The 27,226-nt window shown below is 39.2% G+C and overlaps 1 protein-coding gene across 5 annotated transcripts in view; it reads right to left on the reverse strand.

Moving 5' to 3' along the window:
- Nucleotides 1–2,351: 2,351 nt before the first annotated feature.
- The window catches only part of NLRP3 (NLR family pyrin domain containing 3), a 38,124-nt gene continuing 13,249 nt past the window's right edge, over nucleotides 2,352–27,226 (reverse strand). For 2 of the 5 annotated variants that reach the window (XM_037008814.2, XM_073221301.1), the window contains 4 exons: nucleotides 25,069–25,239; nucleotides 7,243–7,413; nucleotides 6,602–6,772; nucleotides 2,364–3,627 (listed from right to left, as the gene is read on the reverse strand). In XM_037008814.2, the coding sequence (XP_036864709.1) occupies nucleotides 3,528–3,627; nucleotides 6,602–6,772; nucleotides 7,243–7,413; nucleotides 25,069–25,239 (613 nt within the window). In that variant the 3' untranslated portion in view covers nucleotides 2,364–3,527. Of the gene's footprint in view, nucleotides 3,628–6,601; nucleotides 6,773–7,242; nucleotides 7,414–25,068; nucleotides 25,240–27,226 lie in introns of all 5 variants that reach the window. The other 3 variants (XM_037008815.2, XM_037008817.2, XM_037008816.2) reach the window with 3 other exon arrangements.

Consider the following 27,226-nt stretch of genomic DNA (forward strand, 5'->3'; position numbering starts at 1 on the left):
GAGAGGTGTAGTCATCCAGGGAATATCCATGGAGCACCCCTTGACTGAAGGTTTGGACCCCCGTGAATCACACAGGAGACCAACATGATTTTCGTCAGTGTTCTATCAGCAGACACACTCACAGGCTGGACTAAGGGAGAGAGAGATGGGAAGAAATGAAGGAAGGCTGTCAGACTCTAGGGTTCTACAGACAGGAAATGGATCAACAAAACTATCTGCCTGAAAATACACAGCATGCTTCAAGAGAAGGGGAGACCCCAGAGACGGCTCACAGTTTGCCGAGCCCGCCCTCACAGTCAGGGCTCAGAGGGCGGAGGTCATCCTCTTCTCGGTCCCAGAGACTGTCCTGGGAGTAGCCAGAGAGGATTATTCGCAAGCCCGACAATCTAATGAAATCTGCCCTGTCGCATTTCGTTTTTCATACTCGCTTGGTTCCAGTGACTCCTTTTCACCTTCTGCTTTCTGTCCTCTGGAATGGGAAGGCCTGTCCTGTGCTTGTCCCACTCCAGAAATACATCCCGTGACGTCTGGTTTCACAGGTTCACAGCTGGAATGGAATTTTGTCTCAGAACAAATGATCCCTCAAGTCCCACCCATACCTGAGACATGATATTTAAGTGTGATTGGAACCTGGAATGGGTTAAGACTGGGGGATGTTGGGATACAGTGGATGTATTTGCATGTGAGAAAAATAAGGGTTTGAGGAGTCAGACACAGCACTCTTGTGAGTTAAATTGTGTCCCCCCAAATTCATGCATTAAAGTCCTGGCCCCACTAACTCAGAATGCGACCTAATTTGGAAAGATATCATTACAGCTATAATTAGTTAATATGAAGACAAACTGGAATAGGTTGAATCTCCACTCCTACAAAGTTTGGTCACTGGGAGAGCTTCCCCTGGCTGCTAGTGATAGCATCAATTCCAGGAGTGAGAGGTATCGTTTTAGCCTGAATACACATTTTGCTGTTACGATTATATTAGTTTGCTAAGACTGTCACAAGAAATGCCACAAGCTGCAAGCTGCATGGTGTAAACAACAAAAACATACCACCTCACAGTTCTGGAGGCTGGGTTTCTGACCCAGGATGTCAGCATTGTTGCTTTCTTCTGAGGGCAAAGAGGAAGAATCTGTTCCATGCCCTTCTCCTAGTTTTTGTTGGTTTTCTGGAAATTGTTGGCATTCTTTGGCTTGCAGATCTCTGTCTTCATATTTACATGGCATTCTCCCTGTGTGCACGTCTGTGTCCAAATCTTGTCCTTTTATAGGGACCCCGGTCACACTGAACCAGGGCCCTTCCTGCTCCAGTATGCTCCCGTCTTAACTGATCATGCCCGCAACATCCCTATTTCCAAATAAAGTCACATTCTGAGGTAATGCAGGCTAGGATTTCAACATATGAAATGGGGTGGGTAGCTGGGAGGGGACACAATGCAACCCACAACAGAAGGAAAGTGGATTCAAAGGAGATGTAATAAACTGGCCCCTACAGTGAATCACAGGGGTCAGTGCCAGCGGGCCTCCTGAAAGGCATGTAGAGTGTATCTCACAGAGGAAGAGGGAGCCTTCATCGTCCTCCTGCGGGTAACAAGCAGCTGCATAAGGGATCCGTTTTGCTGTACTGTCAGGTTGGACAGCAAGGGGTGGTCCGCAAGTGCCCCATGCAATGTCACAAAACTCCACAGCTGCAGGGCGGTGCTGCCGATGTGACGTGCTGTCCTGTTCCATCAGCATGCAACTGGTGAGCACAATGGCTGGAGTAGAATGTGGACATCCATCTGCCGTCACTGATTTCTTTTATTAAATGATAAGTGTGCCATTTAATTTCTGTTTTTCATATAGTTGCTATATTTCCCTTTTGCAACTCATTGGCAACCTGTGGCGAGGTACTTTCAGACTACACAAGTGTCCTGCTCTTCACTTAAATTTCCCTTTAGGTCTTAGCAGCAACTACCACTTCCTGCCTGACCTCATCTTCTCTATGACAGTTGAAAACAGTTATTCTTTTCCATCTGCATGTCACTGATATTTATATATTGATTTTCTACCCAGCAATTTTAGTTTTTAGTTCTACTAGTGTGGAAAACCTCATGGGCGTTTCTAAATTTGTAGTTATACTATGGGGTCTTTATCTCTTCAGATATTCCTCTGTGTCTCTGAGAGGTAAACTCAATACAGTTGTTAGCTTCTAGTGTCCAGAAACTTATCTTTCTCCCTTTCCAGCTTAACTAAGCTTTTGATTACATTTTATCCTATATGTGAAGGTGTCTGAGGCAGGGACACAGTCAGCAATAGCTCCCTTTATCAAGATGCAAAAAACAAATATCTAGATCAGTTGCTCAGAAATGCTGGTCTTAAACAAAACAAAAAGTTTCTTCAGAATAGAAATCACATACCATGTCCTTTATTGGGAAAGTCTTATCATGAAACGAAGTCAACTTATCTCAAAAGCGTACTTGGGAACATAATTGATTTACATTTTTGCACGAGCTCCTTATATGCACAGCCCTTTGGCCACACTTTGAGTAGCAGGGGCTCATTTGACAGAAGTAGTATTCCCATCCTGAACAATTCCATGTGGTTGCCTCATGTGGAGAGAAGCAACTAATTATATCTATTAATCATTGTATGCTATGTGAAGTATGATAGATGAACTGCTCCTAGGATGAGATAAATACAAGATAAGTTATAATAGCTAAAGGCAAAATGCATTTTCCACATAATTCTATTTAATTACACAGAAACCTTCCCTTTCCAGCCTAAAGCCTTCCTTTTCATGATTTTCAACTTTCTGTCCTCTAGAGCTGAAAACTGAGCCATTAGATAGGATGAGGCAATTTTCTCCCAAGCCATTAAAATGGAGTCATTTAGCAGAGAGTTTTAGAATAAATAAAACTCTAGAAAAATGAGTAAAAACATTTTTAGGCTTCCTTTTTTAAAATTAAAGGAGACTATTTAACTCAATAAATATAAGAAAGTTTTCTATATTTTGAATTTTCAAACAGATGCAATAAACTTTAATTCTTTTATTAAAAAAAATAACTATTACAAAAATTAAAAATAAATAAGTTGCTGCCACAAAATTGCAACATAATATATAGATAACTTGTTCTGTCATGGTCAGTTATGGTAAAGATGGCAGGAGTCATGGGCAAAAGTAAACAGAACAAAGAAGGGGAAAAACATGTAAGGAAAAGAGATTTGGAAAGTAAAAAGAGAAAAGGAAGACAGAAAAAGTGCTTTATTGAATAAGTTCTATGAGGTTCCCAAGAGAAACACACCCTCCTAGTCTCTGTGACGAGAACCGTGTATCAGTTGGGTGATTGCATTTCCCTGATGTCTTCAGCCCAGAGGTTGGGAGGATGCTCACGGTCTCTGTGCATCATCAGCTAGATCCATCCTCCTGCTGGACCAGAAGAATCGCGGAGCAGCAGCCTTAACCTGGGTGGAGGAGGGCTCACACCATTTGTCTGCTCCTGGTTGGGGCACAGGCAAAGAATAGGGTGTCTGGCGGCCCTGTGTCCAGCACTACCGGGGGGGTTCATAGATGACGGTCAACTCAGGCTTCTCTTCTTGAAGTGTTTCTAATGCATGTTTTGTGTCATAATTGAAATACATTTCATACAACCTGTAAAATCAAGTAAAGAGTCATGGGTTATACTCTTCAAATGAGCTCTCTCAGAGCTTTTGACCTTAAAACATTCATCTCCTTGCTTCCCTTAACCTCACACACGCAAAAGCTCTCCAATGCCGCACTTTATGCTTAATGTGTTTTCTGTGACATTTTTAACCTTCTAGTTTGGAAATGTTTAAACATAAATGTATAGAGAATAATATAATGAATCTCCATATACCCATTACACAGGATTGAAATTAGCTCTGAGCCAATCTTATTTCATCTATCACCCACCCAGTACTTACATCAATGAATTATATTAAACAGCATTTCGTGCATCTATAAATACATTGTTGTATAACACTAGATGAAGAAGGCTTTCTAAAACATGACCAAGACTCAATTATCACACTTCAAACAGCTAAAATAATTCCTTAAAATCAGTATATGTCCAATCATTATTTAAATTTCAACTGTCTGATAACTTTTTAATATTATGTCCATTTAATCAGAAGCCAAATAAAGTCCACCCACTGCAATTGCTTGGTATGCCTCTCAAGACTTCTTTAATATAAGTCCTTCCTCTTTCTCTTTTTTAAAAATTTCCCTTGCAACTTAACTAAGAAGTCATACCATTTGTCCTACATTTCTAACAATCTTGATTTGGCTGTGTTATGGAATGAATGTGCTCTGCCCAAGTTCATATGTTGAAGCCCTAATACTCAGTGGGCTGGTATTTGGAAATGGGGCTTTGGAGATGTAACTAGGATTAGATGAGGTCATGGGGTGGTCCTCACTATGGGATCAGTGCCCTTAAACCAGAACGCACACTCTGTATGCCTGCCCCCCCCCCCTCTTTGCCATGTGGGGAAACAGCAAGAAGGTGTCTATCCATAAGCCTGGAAAAGAGCTCTCACCAGAAACTGAATCAGTTGGTAACATGATCTTGGATTTTCTCTCCTCAGAACTGTGAGAAATAAGTGTCTGTTTAAGGCCCCCTGGCTCTGCTCTTTCCTTACGTCATCCCAAGCTGATAAGACGGTTTGATTGCATCAGTGGATACCTCAGTCTATTTTGAACCTGTCTCTCTTCTCCACAGTGTCCACCAGGGTCAAGTCTGTGCCCCCACATATAGCAATGTTCCAGATTCATCTTCACCAATCCCTCTCTTTGTTCCTCTGTTTCTCTAAGCTCTAGGAATGTTGGCTTTTCCTATAGCAAACACATTCCATTGTGTCCTCACAAGGATGCAGTGCTGACTGAATTTCTGTTTATTCAAACCTGCATCCTGTTTGGTTCTCAGCATCAAGATCATGAAGGACAGAAGTCCTTCAGTTAAAGGAATTTATATTCTTGGAATATTATATGGATAATAAATAAACAAGAAAATGCATAGCATGTTTGATGGTAGTCAACACTAAGGAGAAAATAAGCAGAGAAAAGTAAAGCGCATGCTGACCTGCTCTTTTCAGTAGGGCAGTCAGAGAGAGACTCACAGAGATGCCCTTTAAGCAGAGGATTTAAGGATTAAGGAGCATGGCATGTGGATCCCAGTGAGGAGAGAGTTCAAGGCAGAAGAAAGAGCAAGCACAGAGCCCCAGATGTGGCCACAAGGACAGCAGTGTGGGCAGAGCAGAAGGAACAAAGGCTAGGGGAGGGTGAGTCAGTAGAAACGACAGGGGCGGGTCATGTGGGGCCATGGACACTGCCATGAGTTTGTGGCTTGTACTTTGAAGGTAACAGGAAGTCACTGGAGCACATTGGTCAGAGTGATATGAGCTGACTCATGTTTAAGCTGTACTTTCCGTCTGCTATGGTAAGGAAAACAGATGGGGGAAGCCTGGCAGAATGCCACCAGAACAACTCAGAGAAGAGGTGGCAGTGGCTTGAACCAGGGTAGAAGCCATGAAGTCAGCATGAGGTGGTCAAAAAGTGGTGATGCTGTGAAAGCAGAGCTAACAGGACCTACCAATGGATCAGAAAAAATGCATCGAAGGTGATGCCTGGATTGTTTCAGGCCTGAGAAATTCAGACTAGTTACATTGTCTGAGATGAGGAAGAAGACAGAGGGGTTTGGGAGGGGAAATAGCATAGGTGTGGATTTGGACATGTGATGTTTGGAAAGATTATTAGACTTTCAAGTGGGAAAGATCATATAGTCATTTGGGCAAGGAATTCATGGAGATATAAATTGGGATGTGGGGAGACATGACACGTATATATAGAAAGCCCAAAGACTAGATAATATAAATGCCGGAGAATGTGTAGAGAAGAAAAATTATCCTGATGCTTGAATCCTCAAGAAAGAGGGTGACTCAGCACATAAAGTTGGTAATGATGCAGAGAAACAAAAGAGGAGACTGAGCAGAAATCACAGCCAATGAGGCAATTTTTGGAGAATCCAAAAGAGAGCATGCTGGCCCTCAAGTCAAGTGAAGGAAACAACTTCAGGGGAGTCTGTGACTGTCAGGGCCGATGGAAGCTGTGAAACCAGAAAGCTCTTATTAGAAAGATACTGAGCACCTCGGCAACGTCACTCCTGATGGAAAGGGGCCAGTGGTAGGCTGAATTTTATGTAATTTCCAATCTTGATGTTTCTGGTGCACTCACTTTCCATTTAGAAACAAAATCAACAACACTTCCACTAAGTAGAGACCTTTGCACTGAGAACGAACCACAGACCAGCCTAGTTGTGCAAAGTGCAGTCCTTTTGCAAAGAGAGAAAATTCTACCTGGCCACTTTCACTGGAACTTGTGGTTCTTTCAGAAATATGGATGGAAAGTCTTTTCAAACTCACCTAAAGCTTGGTAATTTGAAATGTCTGATTGAAGTTGATTATGTTTATGTTTCATACACCCTGATTTTAAAAATCTGCAAAACTGGCCCAGGCCCAACCTCAGTCCAAGAGCAAATGAAATCACAACTGGTCAACTTTTCCACAGTGCTCAGAGCTCTGCCACAGAAATCTCTGCAAAGCAGACTTACGTTAGGCTTTTTAGAAGGCTGCTCCGCTGCTTCAGCACTTCGCAGAGCAGGATGACCCCCAGGTCACCCAGGTCATTGCTGCTCAGGCTCAGTTCTCGCAGGCTCTGGTTGGTGGTCAGAAGTGTGGAAAGATTCCAGCAGCAGTGTGAGGTCAGGCTGCAGTTGTCTAATCTGCAAGAAAAAGGGTGATTTAAAGGAAACATTTCCTAGCCATACCCCCAGGCCTCCTAGATCATATGTTTCAAATGCAGAAAAAGCACAACATTACTAAGTTTGGAGCAACCTTATGTACCCATGGTTATTCTCTTCTCCATTTCCCATGAGAGTATTTTATCTTGGCTACTTATATGGATCAAACTAATAAACTTTCTAAAGTTCTCTGTCTCCCCTCAAATTTCCCTCGAACACAAGTACCGTGCTACCCCTTGTGTGGGTTTGTGGTGAAAGGACCTCCAGTAGTTACCTTTATACCATCTGGAAGGAGGGCTCCTCCCAGTCACATGATCCCAGTAATGAGTCACACCCTAGGGAGACACCATCACTTCTCAGATACAGATTGTCCCATCCTCACACCCCCAAACCACTCCTCTCCTGCTTAGCCACCACATATTCCCATCCCTGTAACAAGCTAACAGACTTACTCGAGCACCTGAAGCTTGCAGCTGGGGTGCAGAAGACCCTCACAGAGAAGCTTGACTCCTGAGTCTCCAAGAGCATTGTCCCGCAGGTAGAGGTGCGTGAGATTCTGGTTAGTGCTGAGCACGGAGGACAGAGCTGGACAGCAACCTGACGTAAGGCCAGAATTCACCAACCTGCAGAAGGAACAGGAAAAGACACCTTCAATGCCCAACCTTCTCTGGGCAGTGTGCAGCTGTCTCACAGGAGAAACCTCATTTTATCTGAAAAGCAGCATCTTCAACTTAATGGTCAGGAGCCAGTATCTTGGATATCATCGAGGACAGCATAACCTCCTGTCTCTGGCTCCATGAGAGAGACAAATGATGGTCTCAGCATGTGCTCTGCTGGGGTCAGTAGAACATGCAGAGCATAAGCAAAGTGATCCTGGTTCCCCCACGTTCCTTCTCCTTGCAGGTTTTTCCTCTGACAATGCATGCTCCTCACTGCCACTTCTTCCAGAAAGACACTTGGGTTGTCCCTGACAATAATTTTCACAACACTGCAGAGACCTACCTTGGTTGATTCTTACCTCAACCAAGCAAGGTGGCAGTGCAGCTGGAACAATTACATCTCACCTACAGATCACAAATCTGAGGTTCATCAAATCATGTCTTTCTCTTAAGGTCCAGTTGGAGAGGGTACTAGCACTGCAGCCTTCCAGTGTAATTCTCCCTCTTCTGCCCCTGCTTATTTCGCTCTTTTGTACTGTAAAGGGCTTCTCAGAGCATTAAAACCCTAGGTTCACATCATACTCAGTGGCATTAAGATTTTTGATGTAATACTCTTGGGTCAAGGTGAGCATATTCTATCACCTGAGGGCATGAGGCTCTGAGATAGCTTTGTCACTCCCATACAGAGGCTGAAAGTTGTCATATAGTATATAGAAAGCCACATATGTGAGGCCTACAGCAAAACCTGGACAAGAACTTCTTGTGTGATCACATCCCTTCCTTCCAGAGTCCTTAACAATGACAATTTTTTAAGCTCTATGGTATCTTTGAGTCAAGAAAAATAGAAACACAGAAGTTACTCAGTGTGGTATGAACAGATGACCAAAGAAAAGCAGAGGTGCTTACCCACTCACCGTCAGAGATGGATTATGATGAAAAGGAAGGGACATGGAGCTCAGAAGAAATGAGCCAAAACAACAAGTTTTGAGTGGCTTCCATTAAGTTCTGGTCTCCAACTCATTTTGCCAGATGGTAAACATACAGAAGGGAGTTACAAGATTACTAGCTGTAATGGACAGGATGTTTGTATCCTTCACGGCAAGTTAATATGCTGAAATCTTAACCCACAGTGTGATGGTATTGGAGATGGAGTCTTTAGGAGGTGATTAGGTCTTAAGGGTAGAATCCTCAATATGGGATTAGTGCCCTTATAAAAGAGACCCCAGAGAGCTTCCTCTCCCCTACTTCCACATAAGGACACAGATAGAAGGTGGCTATTCACAAGCCAGGAAAAGTCCTAACCGGGAACTAGATGATACATGGTATCTTGATCTTAGACTCCCAGTCTCCATAACTGTGAGAAATAAATTTTTGTTGTTTGAGCCACCCAGTCCATGGCATTTTTGTTATAGCAGCATAAGCAGACTTACATTGGTAAAGATGAAGAACATTCTAGAAGAATGAAGGCGGTCATCAAAAAGGAAAGAGTATCTTGAAAGATATATAATGGCAAACTTTACTACTATTTCCAGAAAAGGAAAAGAAGGGATTATGAAACATGTTTGAGGAGCAGTGCACAATGAAATGGCAGTAGTTACCAGCAGGCAGGGTGGTTTTGTCAAGAAAAAGTCACATCCAAATTATCAAAATATTGGTAACCATTGAGACTGAGTGATGGGTATATAGAGTATATAATGAGATGTTCAGAAAATCAAAAAGCCAAGTCTTACCTTCCAATCCACTGGATTAGAGAAATGTAACCAACATCATATCTTAATGTTGACCAATCTATACTGAGCATAGATATCTTACCATGAGCTACATTAAGTTAAATTATTGGGTCTTAAAAAGTTTACCAATGATATGTCTTATGTCACAAAATTGTCTCACAAAGAAAATTGAGGAAGATTTAACATTCATTGAATATTTATTGTGTACTTGGCAGTGTGATGATGACTTTAAATAGGATTATCTCACTGAATTATTACACAACCAAGATGAAAGCATTGTTTTTATCTTTATTTTTATATATAAAAAGTAGGGATCAGAGAAATTACTTGAAGAGTAAGAAGGAGCTTCCCAGATGGAGAGGAGGGGTGGGAGAGTAAGGGTAAATGTCCAGGAAAAAGAAAAGTAGTATGCAAGCATAAGGGGAGGTGAAAAGAGTGGGTCAGGTTCTTAGAACTAAAAACTAATTCAATATGACTCAATGTGGAGTAAAGGCTGTGGTAGAGAGGGCAGGAGCAGTGATCTGGGACTGTTCAAGGGTAGCTTCATGTGCTAAGCTAACATACACCTACGTCATTCTGACATCAAAGAATGTTTGAAGGTTTTTTGAGCAAAGGCTCAGTATTATCAAATTTGCATCTTAGAACACTTCTTCTGGTGTTACGTAAAAGAAAGAGGAGATGTAACAGGAACTGAAAGTAAAGAAACTTAAGATTGTCCTCTGTTGCTGGCTGGTCAGCCTCTTGGAAAGTCCCACTATTCAACAAGGAATTTAGGAGAGGGCAAGAACAAGACAAAAGATGGGGGTGGAGTAAGTAATAGGAATTAAAAAAGAAGAGAAAAAAAAGTACTAAATAATTTTTAAAATGGTCACTGTATGGCACTTATATAATATTGGGAGGATTGCATTATTACTCCAGAGATAAAGGCCTAAAGTTCAGGAAAAGAAAATTTGGCTGTACCTAACAATATAAAATGCCTAAAATTTTTGTCTCTTTTATTCCACTTATTGATATCCACATCAAAAGAAATATTCACATGTACATAAAGTAGTACATACAAATATTTTTTCAGATTTTGTAATACTGAAAAAGTAGAAACTCACCCAATGGTTCATCATTCAATGGGTAGCTAAATACATTAGTGTTGAACTATTAAGTCCAATTCTATAGGTCTGTACAATATATCCATGATAAATAAAAAAGCAAATTATAGGAAAGTATTCACTTATGATTCCAGTTTTGACAGATAGATACTTATAGGTTGAATTTTATCCCCCAAAACTTTCTATGTTGAAATCCTAGCCCCTAGTAGTTCAGAATACAGCCTTATTTAGAAATAGAGTCATTAAAGATGTCATTAGTTAAGGTGAAGTTATTCAGGTGAGCCCTAAACCAATATGACTGGTGTCCTTATAAAAAGAAGAAATTTGGACACAAAGACAGATACACAACAACAGAGGAAAAACACCATGTAGACATGAAGGCTGAGATAGAGGTGATGCATCTAAAAGCCAAAGAATGTCAAATATTGCTAGCAAACCACCAGAAACAGGAACAGAAGTGTGGAACAGATTTCTTCCCATAGCCCTCATAAAGACCCAATCCTGTCAACACCTTATCTTGGAATTTTAGCTTCCACTACTGAGAGACAATAAATTTCAATTGGAACATTCTATCCAAGCACATATTTTTCTCAAGCACACATTGAAAATTTCTGGGAGAAATCATAGGCCACCAAAGAAGTCTCAGCAAATTTAGAAAGACTGAAATCATACCAAGGACATTCTTTAACTACACAGTATGCAACTAGGACTCAAGAGCACATGAAAATTAAACAACAACCAATGGGTCAAAGAAGAAATTATAGGGAAAATTAAAAAGTATCTTGAGACAAGCAAAAATGGAAACACAACATACCAAAACTTATGGGATGCAGTAAAATCAGTTCTACAGGGAAAGTTTCTATCTATAAATGCATACATCAAGAAAATTAAGAGATCTTAAATAAATAGTCTAACTTTATACCTCAATAAGCTAGAAGAAGAGCACACTAAGTTTACAGTTACCTCAAAGAAGATAGAAAGATTAGAGGAGAAATAAATAAAATGGAGAATAGGAAAATAATGGAAAAGGCCAACAAAACTGAAGATTAATTCTTAGAAATATAAACAATATTGACAAACTTTTAGCTAGATAAACCAAGAAAAAAAGAGAGATGATCCAAGTCAACAAAATTTTAAATGAAAGAGGAGACATTACAACTGATACCACAGAAATACAAAGGATGATAAGAGGCTACTCTGAAAATCTAACCAACAAACTGTACAACCTAGAAGAAATTTAAAAAATCTTGGAAACATACAACATACCAAGACTGAATCAAAAAGATATAGATAATCTGAACAGACAATCTCATAAGAAGATTGAATCAGTAATTACAAACTCCCAATGAAGAAAGGCCCAGGATCAGATGTCTTCACTGATTAATTTCATCAAACATCTGAAGAATTAACACCAATCCTTCTAAAATTCTTCCAAAAAAATCAAAGAGGGAACACTAAAACTCACTTTATAAGTGATACATTACCCTGATACAGAACCAGATAGGATAGCACAAAGGAAAGATAGCTACAGGCCAGTATTTCTGATGAATGTAGATGCAAAATTTCTCAAAAAGCTAGTATACCTAGACTTCAAAACAAAGAAAGTAACAACAGATAAAGAAGGATACTACATAATGAAAAAGGGCTCAGTCCAACAAGAGGATATAACCATTCTAAATATATATTCACCCAATACAGGAGCACCAGCATATCTGAAACAAATACTAACAGAACTAAAGAGGGAAATAGACTGCAATGCATTCATTGTAGGAGACTTCAACACACCACTCACCCCAAAGGATAGATCCACCGGGCAGAAAATAAGTAAGGACACACAGGCACTGAACAACACACTAGAACAGATGGACCTAATAGACATCTATAGAACTCTACATTCAAAAGCAACAGGATATACATTCTTCTCAAGTGCACATGGAACATTCTCCAGAATAGACCACATACTAGGTCACAAAAAGAGCCTCAGTAAATTTCAAAATATTGAAATACTACCAACCAATTTTTCAGACCACAAAGGTATAAAAATTGAAATAAATTCTACAAAGAAAACAAAAAGGCTCACAAACACATGGAGGCTTAACAACATGCTACTAAATAATTAATGGATCAATGAACAAATCAAAATAGAGATCAAGGAATATATAGAAACAAATGACAACAACAACACTAAGCCCCAACTTTTGTGGGACGCAGTGAAAGCAGTCTTAAGAGGAAAGTATATAGCAATTCAGGCACACTTGAAGAAGGAAGAACAATCCCAAATGAATAGTCTAACATCACAATTATCGAAACTGGAAAAAGAAGAACAAATGAGGCCTAAAGTCAGCAGAAGGAGGGACATAATAAAGATCAGAGAAGATATAAACGAAATTGAGAAGAATAAAACAATAGCAAAAATCAACGAAACCAAGAGCTGGTTCTTTGAGAAAATAAACAAAATAGATAAGCCTCTAGCCAAACTTATTAAGAGAAAAAGAGAATCAACACAAATCAACATAATCAGAAATGAGAATGGAAAAATCATGACAGACTCCACAGAAATACAAAGAATTATTAAAGACTACTATGAGAACCTATATGCCAACAAGCTGGAAAACCTACAAGAAATGGACAACTTCCTAGAAAAATACAACCTCCCAAGACTGACTAAGGAAAAAACACAAAAGTTAAACAAACCAATTACAAGCAAAGAAATTGAAACGGTAATCAAAAAACTACCCAAGAACAAAACCCTGGGGCCGGACGGATTTACCTCGGAATTTTATCAGACACACAGAGAAGACATAATACCCATTCTCCTTAAAGTGTTCCAAAAAATAGAAGAGGAGGGAATACTCCCAAACTCATTCTATGAAGCCAACATCACCCTAATACCAAAACCAGGCAAAGACCCCACCAAAAAAGAAAATTACAGACCAATATCCCCGATGAATGTAGATGCAAAAATACTCAATAAAATATTAGCAAACAGAATTCAACAGTATATCAAAAGGATCATACACCATGACCAAGTGGGGTTCATCCGAGGGATGCAAGGATGGTACAACATTCGAAAATCCATCAACATCATCCACCACATCAACAAAAAGAAAGACAAAAACCACATGATCATCTCCATAGATGCTGAAAAAGCATTTGACAAAATTAAACATCCATTCATGATAAAAACTCTCAGCAAAATGGGAATAGAGGGCAAGTACCTCAACGTAATAAAGGCCATATATGATAAACCCACAGGCAGCATTATACTGAACAGCGAGAAGCTGAAAGCATTTCCTCTAAGATTGGGAACAAGACAGGCATGCCCACTCTCCCCACTGTTATTTAACATAGTACTGGAGGTCCTAGCCATGGCAATCAGACAAAACAAAGAAATACAAGGAATCCAGATTGGTAAAGAAGTTAAAGTGTCACTATTTGCAGATGATATGATACTGTACATAAAAAACCCTAAAGACTCCACTCCAAAACTACTAGAACTGATATCGGAATACAGCAAAGTTGCAGGATACAAAACTAACACACACAAATATGTAGCTTTCCTATTTACTAACAATGAATCAATAGAAAGAGAAATCAGGAAAACAATTCCATTCACCACTGCATCAAAAAGAATAAAATACCTAGGAATAAACCTAACCAAAGAAGTGAAAGACTTATACTCTGAAAACTACAAGTCACTCTTAAGAGAAATTAAAAGGGACAATAATAAGTGGAAACTCATCCCATGCTCATGGCTAGGAAGAATTAATATCGTCAAAATGGCCATCCTGCCCAAAGCAATATACAGATTTGATGTAATCCCTATCAAATTACCAGCAACATTCTTCAATGAATTGGAACAAATAATTCAAAAATTCATATGAAACACCAAAGACCCCAAATAGCCAAAGTAATCCTGAAAAAGAAGAATAAAGTAGGGGGGATCTCACTCCCCAACTTCAAGCTCTACTACAAAGCCATAGTAATCAAGACAATTTGGTACTGGCACAAGAACAGAGCCACAGACCAGTGGAACAGATTAGAGACTCCAGAAATTAACCCAAACAAATATGGTCAATTAATATTTGATAAAGGAGCCATGGACATACAATGGGGAAATGACAGTCTCTTCAACAGATGGTGTTGGCAAAACTGGACAGCTACATGTAGGAGAATGAAACTGGACCATTGTCTAACCCCATATACAAAGGTAGACTCAAAATGGATCAAAGACCTGAATGTAAGACATGAAACCATTAAACTCTTGGAAAAAAACATAGGCAAAAACCTCTTAGACATAAACATGAGTGACCTCTTCTTGAACATATCTCCTCAGGCAAGGAAAACAACAGCAAAAATGAGCAAGTGGGACTACATTAAGCTGAAACGCTTCTGTACAGCGAAAGACACCATCAATAGAACAAAAAGGAACCCTACAGTATGGGAGAATATATTTGAAAATGACAGATCCGATAAAGGCTTGACGTCCAGAATATATAAAGAGCTCACACGCCTCAACAAACAAAAAACAAATAACCCAAGTAAAAAATGGGCAGAGGAACTGAACAGACAGTTCTCCAAAAAAGAAATACAGATGGCCAAGAGACACATGAAAAGATGCTCCACATCGCTAATTATCAGAGAAATGCAAATTAAAACTACAATGAGGTATCACCTCACACCAGAAAGGATAGCTGCCATCCAAAAGGCAAACAACAACAAATATTGGCGAGGCTATGGAGAAAGGGGAACCCTCCTACACTGCTGGTGGGAATGTAAGCTAGTTCAACCATTGTGGAAAGCAGTTTGGAGGTTCATCAAAATGCTCAAAACAGACCTACCATTTGACCCAGGAATTCCACTCCTAGGAATTTACCCTAAGAACGCAGCAATCAAGTTTGAGAAAGACAGATGCACCCCTATGTTTATCGCAGCACTATTTACAATAGCCAAGAATTGGAAGCAACCTAAATGTCCATCGGTAGATGAATGGATAAAGAAGATGTGGTACATATACACAATGGAATACTACTCAGCCATAAGAAGTGGAAAAATCCAACCATTTGCAGCAACATGGATGGAGCTGGAGAGTATTATGCTCAGTGAAATAAGGCAAGCGGAGAAAGAGAAATACCAAATGATTTCACTCATCTGAGGAGTATAAGAACAAAGGAAAAACTGAAGGAACAAAACAGCAGTGGAATTACAGAACCCAAAAATGGACTAACAGAAGATCAAGGCCTAGCTTGGATACCCAGAAAATGAACTAAGATACGATATGAGGAGGAGCTTCCGGCATCAGCACTCTGTGGAGGACTCGTGCCGGGGGATGATCATCAAAAATCCTTCACAGGGATCTGGGCGATGCTGCGGTTGTGGCTGCGTCCACCCCACCATTTCCTGGACTTGCCATTGGAATGAGAAGGGAGATGTCTAGGCTGGCATGTGCATACAGTGATACAACGAATTTGACCGGATCTGTACTGTTGGAACTCAACCAGGAGTTGGGAGGGGTGCAAGTTGTAGCGCTCCAAAATCTTATGACTATAGACTATCTACGGTTAAAAGAACATATGGGATGTGAACAGATCCCAGAAATGGGCTGCTTTAATTTGTCTGATTTTTCTCAGACTGTTCAAGTACAGTAGGACAATATCCATCATATCATAGACAAATTTTCACAAATGCCTAGGGTGCCTAAATGGTTTTCTTGGCTTCACTGGAGATGGATGGTAATTATAGATTTGCTTTGTTTATGTCACCGTATTCCTATTATGTTAATATGTGTGTGCAAATTAGTTAGTAGTTTAAAACCTATACATGCTTAAGGTACTCTACAAGAAGATATGTCAAAGAAATAATCAATCCTCCCATGTTTTCTTCCATATGCTACCTCTATAGCTTTTCTTCTTCCTTCCTAATTACAACCCTTAAATAGAATTCGTGCCTCATATTGAATTTACCGAGTATCATAATTCCTCCAGGTGGTAAAGATACCTCGAGACAAGTGCTGAGCATAGAAGCCACAGGGCATAAATCTGCAAAGAACTACAAAGCTAACCTTTTCAAACAATATGACTTCTCTCTCACTTACCAACTTTACATTTCCCTGTATGACCCTGGAAGATGACTGGTTAGCCAGAGATGGGTAAGATTCCTCAAGGGAGGAACAACCTAAGACAGGCACCATCGCAGGGGGCCCATCAGGTGAGAAATTGGGGATCAACAGAGGTGAGGCTCAGAACCTCATCCCCCCTGCTTTGAGAGAAATCTTCTGCATCCGTGGATGTTTTGCTGCCCTTGTCTAGCTTGGATTAATACTTAGTCCATAGGCACACACCTGATCATCTACATTTGCCCTCTTACAGCACTAAACTATGTTTTCTACCTTTATCTTGCATCTACCTACCACTTCAGCATTTTATTAAAAATAAAAATAATAATAATTATAGAGGGAGAAATGTGGGATCAACATATAAATCAAGTATAAAAATCAAACGAATATTCATATTTGACCTGATTGTTTATAGTTCATAATGCGTGATCAAAACTGAAAGTTTCTGTGATGAATGCCCTTGTACTGTTCACCATGTAAGAATTTATTCACTATGTAAGAATTCGTTCACCATGTAGGAACTTGTTCGTTATGCTTCAGAAAATTGGAGACTGACGAGAATTAAGCTTGAGATAGATTAATGATTGTACATTGAGCATTGACCCCCCTATACTGAATTTTATTGTTGTTAACAACCATTTGATCGATAAATATGAAAGATGCCCTCTCAAAAAAAAAAAAAGAAAAAAAAAAAGCTAGTATACCAAATTTGACAGCATACTTAAAGGATCTTCACCATGATCAAGTAAGATTTATCCCTGAGATGTAAGGATGGTTCAACATGCAAATCAGTAAATATAACAAATCACATTAGTGTAATGATAGATAAAAATCATATTATCATCCCAACAGAAGCAGAAAAACAACTGACAAAGCTCAACAACCATTCATGATAAAAATGCTTAACAAGTTAGATACAGAGGAACTACCTCAATATAATAAAGGCTATATATGTTAAGCCCTCTATTAATATCATATTCAATGGTAAAAGGTTGCATTTCTTCTGTAATCATGAACAAAGCAAGAGTGCCTACTCCCATCACTCTTATGCAAAATAGTATTGAGAATCCTAGCCATGGCAATTAGGCAAGAAAAATAAATAAAAGGCATCAGAATTGGAAGGAAGAAGTAAAATTGTCTCTATTTACAGATGACATGATTTTCTATATGGAAAATCCTAAAGACAATAAAAAACTGTTAGACCTAATTCACAAGTTCAGTAAAGTTACAGGATAAAAGATGAATATACAAAAATCAGTAGCATTTCTATAAACAAATAATGAAATATCTGAAAATGAAATAAATAAAACTATCCTATTTCTAGTAGGATCAAATATTAATAAAATACTTAGGAATAAATTTAACCAAGGAAGGAAAACATCTGTACACTGAAAACTACAAGACATTGGTGAAAAAAATTAAAGAGGAAAGAAATAAATGAGAAAATATCCCTTGTTCATGTATTGGAAGAATGTTGCTAAAATGTCCATACTACTTGATACCATCTATAGATTCAATGCAATCTCTATCAAGACTCCAGTGACCTTTTAACAGAAGTCCAAAAAATCCTAAATTTCTTATGGAAACACAAGGTACTCCAAACACCCAAAGCAATCTTGAGAAAGACCAAGGCTAGAATCATCATACTTCCTGATTTTAAACTATATTATAAAACTATATTAATTAAAACAATGTGGTACTAGCCTGAAAACAGACACATAAACTAACAGAACAGAATTGAGAGCCCAAAAATAAACCCATTGTATACAGTCAACGAATACTTTATGAGGGAACCATGTCTACTCAGTGGAGAAAAGACCATCTCTTCAATAAGTGGGGCTGAAATAATTAAATATTCATGTGCAAAAGAAACTAGACCCCTATCTTACACATGAATAAACTTGAAATAAATTAAAGATTTAAATGTCAGACCTGAAACCATAAAACTCTTAGAAGAAAATATAGGAAAAAAGCTCCTTGACATGAGTCTTAGCAATGATTGTTTTTAATATGACACCTAAATCACAAGCAACAAAATAAAAAAACAAGTGGGATGACATCAAACTAAAAGTCTTCTTGACAGCAAGAGTAATAATCAATACAATGAAGAGACAACCTACAGAATGGGAAAAAATATTTGCAAATCATGTATCTCATAAGGGGTTAATATCCAAAATAACTAAAGAACTTATTCAACTCAATAACCAAAAATACATATAATTTTTAAAATAGGCAAAGGACATTTTTACAAAAGAGATACTCAAATTACCAACAGGTATGTGAAGAGGTGCTCAACATCAGTAATCATTAGTGAAATGCAAATCAAAACCATGAAATTATCCCTTCACACCTGTTAAAATGACTAAAATTGAAAAGTTAAGACAAATGTTGGCAAGGATGTGGAGTTTCCATACTTTTGTGAGTTTGCCTCCAGGTGTTCAACTAGGGTCTCATAATAAATATCAGAACAAATCTTCTTAGCAAGCCTTGCACCCTGGAAAAACTAGTCAACAAAAGCCTGCCCTGCAGGGACATCATAGAGCCTATCTGACCCTAAGAGACGAACTTAATGCCAGGCCCCTTAGCCACCCTGTCCCACAAAGAGTGGGAGGATTACACTCAGAAGCACTTGGAAAACCCTGAGAACTCACAGCTCAGAGCCACAGGCTCACTGAAAAACTGAAACCTAATTAGACCTTTCTAGAACATTTCGCCTCCCCGTCCATCACAGCACTAAAGGCCTACTTAAAGCAGTTCCCTTCATCCAGAACATCATGTTCAGCTATCAAGAAAAAATTGCAAGGTAATTTAAGACAAAGAAAAAGATACAGAGAAAAGATCAGAACTAGCCTCAGGTACAGCAGTAATGCTGCTGAAAGTATCATATCAGGAATTTAAAACCATGGAGTCTAGAGGATAAAGTAGACAGTGTACAAGAACAGATGGGCAATGTAAGCAAAGAGACAGAAATCATAAGAATGACCAAAGGAAGAGCAGGGATTTTTTTAGATACTGTAGCAGAAGAGCAGCCTGTGGCCAGGTTACCATTAGACTGGATGGGGCTGAGGAAGACTCTCCAGGCCTCAGAGTGTCTCAAAAGAAACCTCCAAAACCAAAAAGTAAGCAGACAAAAAAGGCTGAGAAAAAAGAACAGAATCTCCAAGAATTGTGGAACAAATGTTAAAGTTGTTGTATGAGTATAAGAAACATGTGAAACAATAATGAACAAGAATTTCCCCCAAATTAGTGTCACACACCAAACCACCAATCCAGGAAGCTCAGAGAACGCCAAGCAGGATAAATGTTTGGGATAAAAAACACAAGCACAAAAACAAACAAATCTTACATTTAGCTTTATGACTTTCAAAATACAGAAAATCAAAGATAAAGGGAAAATCCTGAAAGAAGCCAAAGGGAAAAAATTACCTCATCAATTAAAGAGCAAATATAAGAATTATGTCTGACTTCTCAGAAACTGCACAATACCTAGTGTTAACAGGAAAATAAACCCCTAGAATTCTTACCCTGTAAAATTATCCATCAAAAATGAAAGAGAAATAGACTTTCTCAAACAAAAATTGAGGGAATTTGTTGCCAATAGACCTGTCTTCCAAGAAATGCTAAAAAAATTTCTTTAGAAAGATGAAAATACTACAGGTCAGCTGTGCATGAAGAAAGGAAGGGTCAGTGAAAGTGAAATAACAACTTTCACTTTTATATTCTAAATGGAGCAAATAACATCTTCAAAATGATAAGAGAAACAATGTATTCAATTATTTATATTTATGTGCATATATATACTTATAGAAAGTGAAATGAAAGACAGCAATAATACAAGGGACAGGAGGGAAGAATTAGCATTATTTTGTTATTATAGGATGCTCACACTTCCTGTGGAGCAGTAAAATGTGTATTTCAGAGTAACCACGCAGAAAAATTTTTTTTATTATAAATGGATGTGCTAAGAAAAGAGAAAAAATGGAATGATATAAAAGACCAAATAAAATCATAAAAGAAAAAGAGTGAAAGACAAAAAGAGGATCAAAGAACAAGAGTGATAACTAGAAAGCTGGAACAGATATGACGGATATTACTCCAAGTATATCAATTATTACTTTGAACATGAATGGTCTAAATAAACCAATTAAAAGATAGTTACTGTAGAGTGGACAAAAAAGCAAGACCCAACTATATATTGTCTATAAAACAAAACACTTTAAATATAAAGATACAAACAGGTTAAAAGTAAGGGGATGGGAGAAATAATAAAAGTAAAAGTTAGCTGTAACATGCTCACACTAATCAAAATAAAGCAGAGAATATGTAGTACAATGGGACATTCTTCAACCTCAAAACAGAAGAAAATCCTATTGTTTGTGGCAGCATGGATGAACCTAGGGGACATTACGCTGAGATGAACCAAAGACGAATATTGCATGATCTTATTTACATGTAGAATCTAAAAAAAAACAAAAGGCACTCATAGTAACAGTAGAATGGTAGTTAACAGAGGCTGGAGGGGTGGGGAGAAGGGGGAAATACTGATCAAAGGGCACAAAATTTCAGTTATAAAGTGAGTAAGTTCTGGAGATCTAATGTACAGCATGGTGATTATTATTAATAATATATTGGGTATTGGATATTTTCTAAGAGAGGAGATCTCAAGTGTTCTCACCACAAAAGTAATGATGTGAGGTGATTAATGAGTTAATTAGCTTATTTGTGGATATTAATTCACAATGTATACATATAGCAAAACATGTACACTTTAAATATGTACAATTTTTATTGGTTAGTCACACCTCAATAAAGCTATAATTTTTTATTTAAAAATAAAAAATAAAGCAGGAATAACTATATTAATCTCAGATGGAGCAGCCTTTAGAGAAACAAAAGTTATCAGGAATAAATAGGGACATTTTATAATGATAAAGGAGTCAATTCTCCAAGAAGACAACAATCCTTAATGTGTTTCAAAAACAGAGCCGAAATATGTGAGGCAAAATCATAAAATTGTGAGGTGAAATAGATGAATCTACTCTAATTGGAGACTTCAACACCCTTCTATCAGAAATGGAAGATCCAGCAGGCAAACAATCAGGAAGGACATGGTTGAACCCAACAGTACCATAAACCGACTGGATATGATTGACAGCCATGGACCACCTCATCCAGCAGCACTGGGGGGCACACTCCCCTCAAGCTCCCGTGTAACCTGTACCGAGGTAGGCCACATTCCGCGTTATAAAACGTGACCTAGTAAGTTTATATGATTGAAATCAGACCAGAATGAAATGAAACTGGAAATAGATAACAGAGAGATAGCTGGAAAATTCCAAAATATTTTTTGGACACTAAACAGCATACTTTTAAATAAAACATGAGTCAAAGGAGAAATCTCAAAAGAAATTTCAGAATATTTTGAACTAAACGAAAATTAAAACAGCTTATCAAAATTTGTGGGATGTAGAAAAAACAGTGCTTTGATGGATCTTCATAGCATAGAATGCATAGATGAGAAAAGAATAAAGATCTAAAATCAGTCATCCACCTTAAGAAACTAGAAAAAGAGGAACAAGTTAAATGTGAAGTAAACTGAAGAAAATAAATAATACAAATTAGAGCAGAAATCAATGAAACTGTAAACAGGAAATTAACAGAAAAAGCAATGAATCCAAAAGCCAGTTTACTAAAAAATCAATAATATTGAAAAACCTCTAGCCAGGCTAATGAAGAGAAAGGAGAGAGGACACAAAGTACTGTTATCAGAAGTGAAAAGCAGGAAATCTCTGCAGACCCCGAGAAAATTAAAAGGACAATAATAGAGGAATCTTATAAACAATTCTCTGTCTTTATCCTAGATCTTTGCCATTTTAATCATTATATGTCTCGGTGTTGTCCTCCTTGGGTTGCTTGTGTTGGGAGATAGGTGCACCTCCATGGCCAAAAATATGGAACACTTGAAAACACTAAATTCTAGCAAGGAAATGGAGCAAAAGGAACTCTCATTCATTGATGGTGGGAATGCAGAAATGGTACAGCTGCTTTGGAAGACAGTTTTGTGGTTTCTTAACAAAACGTAACATCTTCTTACCATATGATCCCACTGTATCACTCCTTGGTATTACACAAAGGACCTGAAAATTTATGTCTGCATAAAAACCTGCATATGCTTGTTTATGGCAGCTTTATTCATAATTGTCAGAACTGGAAGCAACCAAGATGTCCTTCATAGCTGAATGGGTACATCCAGACAATGATACATTGATCTGAAATGAGCTATCAAGTCGAGAAAAGACACAGAAAAGAAAACGTAGGTAGATATTACTAAGCAAAAGAAGCTAATCTGAAAAGGCGACATTTTGTATGATTCCAAAATGTGACATTCTGTGTGAAGTAAAACTATGGAGACAGTAAGATCAGCAGTTGAGAGATATTGTTTTAGTACCTGATCCCACATCACCTGCTCAAGAGGCTTTCACTGAACAGTGGGCAAGAAGCAGCCCTTGCGGCCACTGCCATTTTATTAGACCAGTTACAAATACTGTTATTACTTTGTTTGCCTGATGTCTAGTGTCCATTGCCCCTTACAAGAGTGCTTATGAAAACAGGGTCTTGGTCTGTTTTACTCCCTGCTTGTGTGAGCACCCACAACTGAGCCCCAATAGTGTCTGGAAAATAAAGGGCCAGATCATGTCTGTTGAACAAACTAAGAGTAGCAAATTGCAAGAGGAAGAAGTGGAGGCATTGAATTTAATTTAGACTTCATCAAGGAAAGAGAGAAGATGGTGTCTGAGGCTGGGCCAATGGGACAGATCAAGGAAGGAATCAGAGATTTGTGAACACAGATGGGTTTCCATTATGAATGAACAGGTTATCCTCAGTGAAGACCCTTCCTGCTCTTATTTTGTCTTGGTGCTGATCTGGGTTGGTATTTCTATCAGTAACATGAATGAAGAACATTTATAGTTTGCTTGTTGTGTGTATGTGTAATATTGACAGAAACACAATTCAAAAATTCATGGACAATAGATCAAAAGAAAGATAACATGAAATTTAGCAGAGCTAAATGTGAGACCCCCACAGCTTGGAGAGTGTGGGATATACGAAGAACAAATCAAGAGGCAGCATTGCCCTGGAGTTTAGTGACAGGCAGTGGGTCATGTCTGCACTGACTTCCACTGCCTTCTATCTGGGTGTCCCTGGGCCATACTTTCTCCTTTTTAAAGTTCCTGGCACCGGACTCCTAAAAGCCTTGGAATTTCCTAAGTGATAGGAGTTTGTTACTGTAAGGAGCCCCTTTGGATCTCATCTGAGTTCATGCTATGGTGGTGACTTATGGTGGGGCCCCTAGATTGCCTCAGGATGGGGCTGGTCACCAGACCAGCCAGCTGATAAGAGGACTGGACCGTTCAGTCCTACACCCGTCTCAGGGAAGGAGAGGAGAAGAAGGCTGGAGATTAAGCTTTATAAAATCTCTTGGACACTGAGATTTGGAGACCTTCTGGATTGGTAAATGCATCTGCATGCTGGGAGGGTGGAGCACCCCAACTGCATGGACGGAGACGCTATTGCCCTCTGGACCCTTCTGCACCTCATCTTGTGCATCTGTTCATCTGGCTGTTCATTAGTATCCTTCATAATAAATATAAATATAAATAAAGTGGTTCCCTGGTTTCTATGAGCCATCCTAGCAAATTTCCAAACCTGAGAACCCCCAGCTCATAGCCAAGTTAGAAATGTGAGTCACCTGACTCTGGGGGAGCAAGTGGCAGTCTTATAGGACAGAGCCCTTAAACTGTGAGGTCTGCTCTAACTTTGGGTAGTTGGTGTCAAAACTGAATTTACTTGTAAGACACCCAGTTGGTGTCTGGAGAGAATTGGTTGTTGATGTTAGAACACACACTAGAATTTTATATTATTGTTTTCTGAAGAATTCCAAAACAAACTCATGATCTGATGTGACCACCAAAAACATCTGGAAGTCACAGACTCCACCACTGACAGTAGAGTGCCTCCTGCAGGAGGTGAAAATTCCACCAAACTTCTTTAGGAGTATCAGGTTCAGGCCTGGGCACTGCACTCCAAACAGGGACATTCAGACCTGCCCTCCCTAGGACAGCGTGACTGACTAGGTGGTGGTACTAAGCCACATCCTAGCGGAGGCCTTAGAGATGTTCAGGCAAGAGATGAGAAGATCCAGAGTGTGAGTGTTGTCTCAGGAATTGAGATCAGCATCTCCGAGCAGAGCTCTAGGGAGCAGAACAGGGACCAATGCCCAGAGACCAAGGAAAATGCCACTGAGAATAAGAATTGTCTCCCACCGCAGCAGCCAAATGGCACAGTGACGCCCAGTGTGCACGGAAGTGCCCACATGGATGGGTGACTCTCCACATGAACAGCAGGATAGAGTGTTTCACTCAGTGGAGAAGCACTCGGAGAAGCACAACCCCAGCTTTCTTTCAACTCTAAGAATCTCCAGCTCTATACCATAAATAACTGGCAAGCAGTGGTATCTGCTGCTTCCAACCACTTCAGATGTTGTCTTCTTCCTTTGCCACCCTCAACTCCGCCTGATGAACCTTTTTTAGAGCAATCCACATCCACATTTTCCAAACGCTGCATCCTTCAAGAGAAGTTGCTTCCCTGCGAGACACCCATGAAGACTTACCCCAGTTTCTGCAGCTTACATTGTGGCTGCTTTACTTTTTCACATAGAATTCCAACTCCTGAGTCTCCCAGGGCGTTTTCCCCCAAGTAGAGTCTGGTCAGGGACTTGTTGGTGCTCAGGACAGATGCAAGATCCTCACAGCACTCCGATGTGAGACAGCAGCTGACCAACCTTACACAGAGACGGGAGGTGTCACAGCAACGATCCCACCACACAGTGACATCAATCAAGGAAGCACTTGATCTGGGGCTTCCACCCATCCAGTCCACACATTCCCTTTTCTATCTGGTATAATAGCAAGGCAACACCTTCCAAGCCTGTGCCAATGCGAGATCTTTTCATCTCCCTCACTTATTTTTACTGTGGTAAGATACATGCAACACAAGTTTACCATCATAATAATTTTTGACTGTACATGTCAGCAGCGTTTAAGTACATTGACCTTCCTTTGTGACCACGGCCACCACCCATCTCCATGGGTGGGAACTCCATGCCACGAAGCAGTGACCCACGACCCCTGCCCAGCCCATGGCACACACCATTCTACTTCCTGTCTCTGTGCATTTGACTATTCTAAGCACTTCACATCAGTGAAATCATTCATCTGGCTTATTTTACTTAGTACAGTGTCTTCAAGATTCATCCACATTACAGCATGTACCAGAATTTCTTTTAAGGCTGTAATGGGTTCATGAACCTCATTTTTGTATTATTTTTTATTGAAATACAGTTGATATACAATTTTATATTGGTTTCAAGTGTAAAACATACTGATTTGACAGTTATATACATTATTAAATGCTCACCCCAGTAAGTGTTGTTACCATTTGTCAACACAGAAAGATGTTACAGAATCATTGACTATATTCTTCATGCTGTACTACCATCCCCATGACCAACTTCTATTATGATTGAGATTTTTGTGCCCCTTTATCCCCCTCATCCACCCCAGTCATCCACTGCAACCCCTCCCCCACGGTAATCACGTCACTTCACAGTATCCCTGAGTCTACTGCTGTTTTGTTCATTTTGTTATTAGATTCCACATAATTGAAATCATATGGTGTTTGTTTTTCTATGGTTTATTTCACTTAGCATAATACCCTCTCAGTTCATCCATGTTGTCACAAAAGGCAGGATTTCCTTCTTTTTGTGGCTGAATAATATTTCACTGTGTATATGTATCACTGCTTCTTTACCCATTCATCTATTGATGGACACTTAGGTTGCTTTCATATCTTGGCTATTGTAAATAATGCAGTGATAAACATGGGGGTACATATATCTTTTCAAATTACTGATCTTGTTTTCTTTGGATAAATTTCCATAAGTTGAATTGCTGGATCATATGGTATTTCTCTTTTCAGTTTTTGAGCAGCCTCCACACTGCTTTCCACAGTGGTTGCACCAATTTGCAGTCCCACTAACAATGTAGGAGAGCTCCTTTTCCTCCACATCTTTGGCAACACTTGTTATTTCTTGTTTAGACCTCATTTTTAAAATCCATTCATCCATCAATGGACATTTACATTGTTTCCACCTTTTGGCTGTTGAGAGTACTGCTGCCATGGACGTGGGTGTATAAAGACATGTTTGAGTGCCTGATTCCAATGCCTTTAGATAAACATCCCAAAGCAGGCTTGCTGGATCATATGTTCATTTTTTTAAGGAACAATCCTACTATATTCCACACCAGATGCAGCATTTTATATTTCCACAAGGAATACTTGATGGTTCCAATTTCTCAGCATCCTCATCAACACTTGTGATTTTCTGTTTTGTTTTGTTTTTGTAATAGCCATCCCGGTGGGTATGAATCCACCCCTCCATTTTCAAGTGCCATCTTTTCTTGAAGACTCACATCTCCCTGAAGCACTCGAAGAATCTGCATCGCTTGAGCACTAGTTTTTCTGTTCAGTGTGGCAGCCAAGGGCTTGTCATGAAGGCCCAACTCTTTGAGAGCAGTGCATTACATGAGGTTTATTTTCTCAGCTAGACTGCAAATATCTTAAAGTGTGCATGATTTTTTCTGATTGTTTAACTTTCCCTCCGGAGCTTACCCAGCAAACACTGCCTGACTGGATTGTTTTTCTTTTACAGAAGGCACATGCATCAATTCCAGAACAGAACACCTTGCTGCAGATGCAAGGCCCTTCCA

The sequence above is a fragment of the Manis javanica genome, chromosome 14 (genome assembly GCF_040802235.1).
Source record: "Manis javanica isolate MJ-LG chromosome 14, MJ_LKY, whole genome shotgun sequence".
NCBI lineage: Eukaryota > Metazoa > Chordata > Mammalia > Pholidota > Manidae > Manis > Manis javanica.